The sequence below is a fragment of the Symphodus melops genome, assembly GCF_947650265.1.
Source record: "Symphodus melops genome assembly, chromosome: 12".
Classification (NCBI taxonomy): domain Eukaryota; kingdom Metazoa; phylum Chordata; class Actinopteri; order Labriformes; family Labridae; genus Symphodus; species Symphodus melops.
Genome location: NC_136702.1, coordinates 2613322 through 2622391, shown reverse-complemented (window position 1 = coordinate 2622391; position 9070 = coordinate 2613322). Strand labels below are relative to the sequence as shown.

Here is a 9070-nt window from a genome sequence, read left to right as displayed (position 1 = left end):
GTTTTCATTTGCACATTTATAATCATGCGTGAAGGAATCAGTGAAATCTTTCAAACTAACAAACACAACGTGGAGTTCAGAGAGCAGACAGAACACTTTTCCGTCACGTTAGCAAAAACAAAACGTAAAAAAAGTATTTGAGTCAAAAATCCTAAAAAAAAAAAAAAAAAAAAAAAGAGAAAGGTCCAGAGCTCTTCTGACAGGCAGCTGTGATTTGGGTTCTGTGTTTGCATTCAGAGTTCTCACGGAGGACGGAGCCGTCGCCCTCAGACCCTCCGTCAGATATCTGAGAAAAAGCTCTTTTCTGCAGACTCTGCACATTTTTCAGCCCAGTCAGTTTGTACGGGTCATTCTTTGCATCTTCTCCTCTCAGAGAGCAAAAGAAAGGATAAAAAAAAAAAAAGTTCAGTCTTACTCGTCTGTCTTTTACATCCTCATTTTATTTGAACATTTTCTTATTATTCTTGTGCAAACGCATGAAGAAAAACAGGCTGGTGTTTAAAAATGGATCCCATTTATCAGCTCTTTATCTGACCCCTCGCATGATCTTATTTTTCTATTATTATTTTTTTTCCGAAGCAGAAACCAGAGTTGCAAATATCGATCGACTTCTCCGTCCGACCTCTGTGAAAAGCTCTTTGAGGGCGTATAAAGCTTAATTATATAACTCTATATGTGGAAACAGTTACTCTCCATTCGCTTCCAACCTGTTGTATCATCGCTCTTTTTCCAAGCTGTTGTGGATTGTTAAACAGAAAATCCACAGAGACATCCAAGAAGAGAAAAAAGGAAAAAAAAAAAAAATCTTTTCCCAGCACAGGTTTCAGTTTGCCAGCAGTTTGTGAGGCCTCGAGTGAGACGTTTAAGACGGCGAGGAAAGGTGGAAGATCGCCCTCCTTCCTGTTTTTCAGCTCTCTGCGTTCTTCTGTCATCGCGTTAAAAAAGCTACCTGGCAGCCAGATGTGGAGCTGCTGCTGTCTGTAATCACGTGTGTGCTTCGGCTCTGTCACCATGTCATCTTAGCCTGGAGCACACACACACACACACACACACACACAGTTATATTACATTCATAAATCTCGTGAAGAGTCCCTGCTCGTTGTCTGAGGTGGTAAATCGCTCTCTTGTGGGATGTTGAAGAGATTTTCTGATGGTTTCCTTTAAGTGCTTGGCCAGTGATTTCTTATAAAGGGTAATTCCACTGTTTTGAAACTTTGCTTTTTTTAAATAGTCGACCTTTTTGATAAGGCGAAGTCTGTAGATTTGGTCGAAGGATTTGGAGCCTTTCACAAGCCGTCGTTTTGACTCAAACATACAGAGGCCAGTTTAAGATTTTTTTTTAAAAAAGTGTTGGAAAAAGATCCACATCATTGTGATTAGATTAAAAATGGTCTTTAAAAAAAAGTCCTGTGTCAGGCTAATCAACATGTTTCTTGTTAAAATAGAAACAAAAACCCTCCAGCTAAATGAATCCATCTGTAAAAGAACTGAAAGCTCCTGTGAGGAGACACACTGATATTATTATTATTATTAATAATAATAATAATAATACATTTGATTTAAAACAGTATAAAAGTCAACCAATTAAAATCAGGCAGAGTTCAGAACCTGAGCAGAAAACAAGATCAGTGTTTTTTAAAGAAAATATTATTGATGCATCTTAATGAGCTTCAGGTCAAACAAAGGTTGACTCTTCATGACTTGCATGATAAGACTTTAGACTTTATTGTCCCCGTTCCTGCCTCTTTGTCTGCTAACATTACAGACCATGCTCATCGCTATGTTTACAAAAAGCAGGTGACAGAACTTATTTATTGCTTTAATAAAAGGACCCAGCGTGATCCGTCATAACGGGGCAAGAAAAGAAAAACAGACAAATCTTTCTCGTTTTGTCTGGAGGGTTGCAGCACCAACATCAACTTCACATATCTGACTGTCGTGTGTGTTTGGAGCTGCTGCTTCTCTCACCGTCAGATGAAACTCTCACGTCTCCATCATGTTGACTTTTGAGAAAGTGAGAATCCAACGTGACCTCTGTGCATTTTAAACTCTGCTGTAATAAGAACACAGATGCACACAGTCAGAGGGGCGTCATGTGACCACATGCATTTGATCGACCTTTAACCTTTCATCAGTCGTTCTCTTTCTGTTTACACCGCTTCATAACAAATGTTCTCTTTTCTCATCTGCTGACTTCTCCGAGCGTTTTCACCTCTTCACACTCACACGCCGACATGAGGCTGCAGGAGCTCGGGATCGAACTCTAAGTCAACCGGCTCTACCACTGAGCCACAGCCGCCCCTCACTTTACAAAATAAAGCCAGGTGTCCACAGATGAGCACAGCGCTGAGCAACATTTAGTGAAGTCACAGCAGAGAGGGATTAACTTTCGGTTTTATCTGAAGATTTATTTTGAGGCTTTTTCCTTTTTATTTTTACAGGACAGTGGATAGAAGCCAGAAATCAAGAGAGAGAGGAGAAAGACATGCAGGAAAAGAGCTGCAGGTCAGATTTGAACCCGGGGCCGCTGGCTGGCCTCTGTACATGAGCCCGACCTCACCCAGTTTGTTTAGCTGAGAGGGTGAAAAGTCTCCCTGGCTTGGTTTAAAGTTCATATTTGTTTTTAAACATGAGAAGAAATTAGCGTCTGAAAAAACGCAAAAGTTAGAAATCCAGATGTTCAAATTTTCTTTTCTTCAAACGCGTGCAGCAGATGAGAAATCTCTGCGCTCGACTAAACACGAGGAGCCAGAAAACTCCTTTTTAAATGTGTCCAAACACGTTTTCTAATTCTGAGTTTGTTTTGTGTTTTTTTTCTCGCTGCAGACAGCGGCCACAGCAGCAGCAGCACTAAAGGAGAGCGTCTGAGCGCCAAGATGAGGTCACTTCCTGGTTCGAATGAGCCCTACGAGGCGAGCAGCCCGAAAGAGATCGGTAAGAAAAGGAAAGCCATTCTTTTATCCTGATATATCACCTGCCCGATTCTCTGAACATCACGTCCTCTCTCTCCTCGTACAGACGCGTCTTACGTGGACCCTCTGGGGCCTCACATGGAGAGACCGAAGACGGGCGCCAAGAAACGCCTGGAGGACGACGACTTCGCAGACGAAGAGCTGGGAGACGACCTGCTGCCCGAGTAGCTGCTCCCAGAAGGACGAGACTCTTCGACAAAACGAAGCCCAGATGTTCCAGAATGTAGACTTTATATTTCACCGGTACTGATGAGAGGAGGAGTTTGACTTAAAGCTGAACATCTTTGATTGTAATTCTGAGGCTTATTGGCCAAAGAATTCCTGCATCCATGCATTCAAAAAAAACAAAAAGCTGTTTGCATCTCCGTCGGTTCTGTTTCAGCTCAGTCCTCCTGCAGAAAACATTTTTAAACTCAAACACTGACAGTTCAAGTTTTCAGCCTGCACTTTGAGCTGAAGGTGATTACAAACATATTGGATGAAGTGTTTATAAAATTCCAGAGCTTTTTGGTCACGCACGTTTCCTCCCACGAGTACGAGTTGTTCACCGCTCACCCGATACGCCTGTGAAACACACACCCCACACACACACACACACACACACACACACACACAAAATCCAGTGATGGGGCGCAGAGCCAAAACAATGACAAATGTATCACTGTCCTGATCACTTCGAGTGCACCATACGTTTCCATGTGTGAGCGTGGGAACCTTCTGGAAAATGCATCAACATGGAGACAGCGAACCCAGCGAGTTTTATACTTGTGCTTAATCTGAAGAAGGTGGAAGTGTAGTATTTATTTTTCTAGCTTGTTGCTTTCTTGTTGTACATTATAAAATAAAAATATTTCAATATTTGACATGTTGAACTCAAACTCGAGCAGCGTCATTGTCAGCTACTGAAAGGAGGCGTTTGCACGTGTTGGACGAGGGACAAAAACTTTTTTTTTTTTTTTTTAATTCTAATAATTTGGTGACTGAGGATGTGTGGGATGTTTTCCTTTCAGTGTGAAAGTATATAAAGAGACAATCTGAGTTATGAAGGTGAAGTCTCTCCAGGCAAAGCAGCAGATAAAAGTGAAGATTTATTTGAAGGAAAACTGAAGTAAATTACTTTTTTTTTTAACTGGTCTCTGATACGCATGATAACATTTAAAGCCCTGGTGCATAAATCCTGCTGACATAAATAAGTAACAGGAAGGAATGAAGTCACACATGTGTACTTAAAACAATGATTTGCATCTGTTTGTGGTGGTTTGACCTCAGAGTTAACATTCAAACCAGAGCAGTTCGTCAGAGCTGGATCCACTTTATGTTTTAGTCAAGCAGACTCTGGTGCGCAGCCAGGATCCAGCAGGCACACAGTCTGGACTTCCCACTCTGCTGTCATGGACACTGCGCCCTGTTATCAGAGAGGTTTAAGACGGAACTTCCTGTGTGAGCACTTCAGTTTGATTTAAGACCCGCTCTCAGTGGGGGATCATGCCGTTCCTGCGCGCGCAAGCATTTCCAGCGGATTTTACGCACACGTCGCTGGAGAAAAGCAACAGGAAATGTTTATTTTTTATTTTTTAAAATATCTTTCTCACCCTAAATAAAATGGTGATTTAAGCTGCTGCTGGATCATATTTTTAGTTTCTGAGTCAATTATTGCTGCTGGCGACACTGGGGACGTGTGATGCCAAAATGTTTCCGCAGTTCGGTTGGCGCAGCGCCTGTGATTCGGGTTTAAAGCCACGACTGTGGACTGCACGCCTGCCTCTCCTTTTCCTACGCCCCCAACATTTCACTGGATGTTAACGGAGGAGAGTAGCCTTTAATGATAAAGGATTATCTCAGTAATAATCTTTGTTGAAGGAGGATCACTGGCGCACTGTGGCTTTTTTGTAGCGTTATTGGGACATCAGAGTTCTTAGAAGCGCAATGGAGCCACATCGCCTCCGTGTCCTGCTGCTGCTGCTGCTGCACCTGGTCGGGCTCCTGCTGGGCTCGCCTGTCGGGGCTGCACGGATACGAAAAAAAGCCACCAGGACCCGGTCCTGCCTGGACCTGCCGGAGGAGATCCTGGAGCAGATGTTCGGTCGACTCTCCATTGGAGTGATGAGCGCTTTTCACCACGCGCTGCAGCTGGAGCCGCAGGATAGACTCAACCTCACGTGCCCGACCTCCGCGCGGTCCCCCAACAGCAGCAAGACCCGCCTCCCGGTCAACCTGCTCAGCATCTCCCCCTGGGCCTACAGGTGAGAGCAGGTGGAACTCAGAACCTCATGCCTTTACAAATTAATTCCTACAATACTTTAATATTTAATCCTGACTTATCCTTAATACTTTCTGGTGTGTCACAGATCTAATCTTCCTTTAGTCTGCAGAACTTTTTATCTATGAATACAAACATGGGGTGTAACATCTTAACCGTGCACTGAAAAAAGACATCTGGAAACATCTGGAGTTTTGGCTAATTTGAAGCGGGAATAAGTTGTACCACACATCTGTCTTCCTGCAGAAGTATTTAATAGCTACAGTAAAAACTTTGGTATTTAGGTTACAAATAGAAAGACACTGTGTTTGATATTTATTAAGTTTGCATTCTCAATTCTTTCTCAGTCGGGGAATCATTGCAAAGGAGAACCAGACTCTTTGTCAAATAAGGGCGGGCTGGTAAAACATTTCAGGGGTCCCAGCAGATCCACATCAGGCAGATGGACCTGCAGTTGCTCCTCCTGCTGCTTCTAGTTTGAAATCACAGACTGAGGACTGCAGAAAAAGAGGACGAAATGTAGCTCAGCGTCTGAAGTTAAAGGTGTGCAAACTGAAGGTGGTTGAGTTAAAACAGAAAGTGAAAAAGTACAAGGATAGAAAAAACAGAAGTAAACACTAATTCTGCAAAGTCAAATGTAGCTGTATCGTTGTGTTGTATTCCCAGGCTCTCCTACGACCCGTCCAGGTATCCCCGGTACATCCCCGAGGCGTACTGTCTGTGTAAGGGCTGCCTGCTGGGAGCGTACGGCGAGGAGAGCGAGCACTACCGCAGCACTCCGGTCTACGCTCCGTCCGTCATCCTGAAGAGGACGGGCTCCTGTCTGGGAGGAAGACACTCGTACACAGAGATCTACGTGTCCATCGCGGTGGGATGCACCTGTGTGCCGCTGCTGGAGAAGGACAGGGACGGACACAAGAGCAACCAGAGTCTGGAGAGAGTGGAGAACAAAACCGGCCGAAGGCGCCTCGTCTCGGTGAGGAAGAAAGTATGAAGGAAGCTGACTGAGGTGCTCCACATTATTTATTCTCTTTAACAGATGCACATTTGTTGGACTCTTTCTCTAACCTGGAGAAAGAGAAACACACTGACATTTGGACCAATCAAACCCAAACCATGTGGACAACAAAACTGGGAATTAATTGATGTCATCTGGTGGACAAACGTGCCCTCGTAAAGCCAACAAATAAGCGGAACACAAATCCATATTCAATCATAAAAATGATCCACACTGCCACCTACTGACAGAAAGAGCAACTTTCTCTGTTGCTTCCTTTTCTTCCCATTACATGAGATCCGTTCTCTATCAACTGAGCTGAACCAGAACCTTTAAATTCTTTTTGACATGCATTCATGTGGCTCCTTTTCATTGTCATCATTAAATCGTTTTCCTTCTGTCCTCTGATTCTCTTTTTGTTCCTCGTGTCAACGTTCATGTGGCCTCTCTGTTTGTTTGTTTGTTTGTTTGGAAAGCTGGATTGTGATGGCAAATGTTTAAATATTTGGTTTAAAGGTCAGGTGGACATGATTCTTGAAAATGTCCACGGGTAAAACAAAATTAAAAAAATATCTTGAACTGCTTCTGCAGGGTTTTAATTTCAACAAAAACATCAAACAAAATCAGCTCCACGTAAAAACTGAAACCCTGAAAGAAAAACAACGAAAGTCCCCGAGTGACACTTCAAGTCATAAAAAGACTGATTTGTTAAAGAGCTTTTACATTAAACCACATCAGGCCAGGGCTGCATGGGTATTACATAACAAAACACTGGATCCTACATTTCCCATAATGCAACCCCCCCCCCCCCCCCCCCCCCCCCCGAGTCCTTTTGTCACTTCTTGTGAATCATTTTGCAAAACTTCCAGCCAGAGGTTTTAAAAGGAAGCAGAACAAAGTTTAACTCCGCAGTGTCCGAACTTAAATCGACATCACCTCGATGACATCACCTCGATGACATCACCTCGATGACATCATCATGGAGTCAACTGTGGTCACGCCCTCGCTCCATCAGGCTCTCAGTTCTGCTCCTCAGCAGGACAGCAGGTGAGACGGATAGTTGACGAAACAGCGGAACTCGTTGGACAAGTTTCTGTTGTGCTTCGGGAGGAAGCTGCACTTTTTGACGTCCAGGAGCTCCTCGGCGAATTTCTCCATGATCGCTCCTGCAGAACGGAAAATAATGATCATTTAAAGCACCAATCTGTTTGAAGTGACCTTAATATAACATCAGCAGCCCCTCCCCCTCTCACCTGTGCACAGCAGCACTTTGCCTTTGCTCAGGTATTTGACGGTTTGGGCCACTTTGCTCAGACACTCCTCGGACAGGTACGGCGGGTCGGCGAGGACGATATCGAAGCTCCCAGGAGCCACGTGTGCCGGGAGAGACAGCGGCTCGTTGTAGTCGTAGAAGATGAAGTCGTCCCCGTAGGCGGCGAAGCGGCGGTCGTACTCCAACACGACGGCGGACACGCGGTCGGCTCCGTCCACCACGCCCTGCTTTAACTTCTGGTACGCGCTGGGGGCGCTCACACACGCTACCCTGAGAGGAAAACCTTCAACACTCAGAAACATGTTGAAGGATGAAGCTTTGTGTGTGTGTGTGTGTGTGTGTGTGTGTGTGTGTGTGTGTGTGTGTGTGTGTGTGTGTGTGTGTGTGTTTACCTGCCTCCCTCTCCGGCTTCACGCACGACCTCCTCGGCTAGTTTAGTCGCCGTCTCATCACTGTACCAGAACTGACTCATCCGCTGGTGGAAAGACGGATGCACACAGAGATCAGTGACGCTGTGAATTTACACGTGTGTGAGTTTTCTAGACAAAAACAATGATGACAAAAATAAAATAAAAAAAATCTACTTTTCAGAGCACAGAACAGAAAAAGGGCAGCGTGCTGTGTTTCTGTCTCGTGTAAACTCACCCAGTCCTCCTCCACTGCTCCCACAGCGAACTGGTCTGCCGGTGTGGCGTTCTGATCCTGAGCCGTGGTCTCCTTGTAAAACTCCTGCAGGGCGGCCAGAGTGTGAGCGGACAGAGTGGGGACGTCGTCGTCATCGCTGTCACTCATGGCTGACAGGAGAACTGCCGACCTTCACAGTCTGAGAGCAGATGGTTTTTATTTATGGGGGGAAAAAAACCTAAAACAAAAGACAAACATTGTTATTGAGGTTTTTTACAGATTTTATGAGATGCATAATAAAAGTTTTGTGCGTTGTGAAACTGCCTTAAAAGTTTGAGAATCCAGAAACATTCAATGCTCAGTCTACTGTCAGCAATAAACATACTAATAATGATGTAGTTTATGATTTTACTGTGACCTTGTTATTGATGTATTATGTTTTATTAGTGTGTTTAAGGAATAAATAAAACACTATTTTTACACATTCATATTAACATGTAAACATAAAGCTGCAGATCTCCTCACACTGTCCATGTTGGGGGGTTTTTTTGTTCATCTTTTTCACGTTTATAAATCTGTTTGTTTTTAGTCATGAACCCTCCGAGAACATAATCAGACATACTCCAAGAGAAACAGAAAACATCTTTCTCACGTTACCACTATTCATTTATTAACTTGAAAAAAAATCGTACACTCCTGTTTGAATAAACCAGAGATGTTTCCAACCAGAGACTTTGAAAACTAGCAGCGGATCTTTGATGAGTCTGCCTCCACTCACTACAAACACGAGTAAACATGTCCAGTGAATTAAAGAGAAGAAACGAAGAGAGAGAAGGTTGGTATACCTGATAAAGAAGCGGAGAGCTTCACTGCTGCTGCTGCGTGAACACGTGAGAAGTCGCGTGTTGATGACGTAATTACAGAACTACGATTTTCATTTTTCA

General features: G+C 44.0%; 3 protein-coding genes across 3 annotated transcripts in view; 2 read left to right on the top strand and 1 right to left on the bottom strand.

Annotated features, from left to right (window-relative positions):
- ift88 (intraflagellar transport 88 homolog) overlaps window positions 1-3835 on the top strand; it is a 16509-nt gene extending 12674 nt beyond the window's left edge. Inside the window, exons 25-26 of the mRNA XM_079357620.1 lie at window positions 2827-2934; window positions 3019-3835. Coding sequence (XP_079213746.1) covers window positions 2827-2934; window positions 3019-3140 — 230 coding nt within the window. The 3' untranslated portion in view covers window positions 3141-3835. The remainder of the gene's footprint in view (window positions 1-2826; window positions 2935-3018) is intronic.
- A 109-nt stretch (window positions 3836-3944) lies between these two features.
- il17d (interleukin 17d) lies at window positions 3945-6402 on the top strand. The gene is made up of 2 exons (XM_079357617.1): window positions 3945-5215; window positions 5899-6402. Exons 1-2 carry the CDS (start codon window positions 4899-4901, stop codon window positions 6224-6226), a joined length of 645 nt encoding a protein of 214 aa, XP_079213743.1. The 5' UTR covers window positions 3945-4898; the 3' UTR covers window positions 6227-6402.
- Window positions 6238-9046, bottom strand: eef1akmt1 (EEF1A lysine methyltransferase 1). Its single transcript, XM_079357616.1, has 5 exons — window positions 8972-9046; window positions 8148-8364; window positions 7895-7977; window positions 7483-7772; window positions 6238-7395 (listed from the first exon to the last, which is right to left on the bottom strand). The coding sequence occupies exons 2-5, from the start codon at window positions 8292-8294 to the stop codon at window positions 7262-7264; spliced, it is 654 nt and encodes a 217-aa protein (XP_079213742.1). The 5' UTR covers window positions 8295-8364; window positions 8972-9046; the 3' UTR covers window positions 6238-7261.
- Between the last annotated feature and the right edge of the window lie 24 nt (window positions 9047-9070).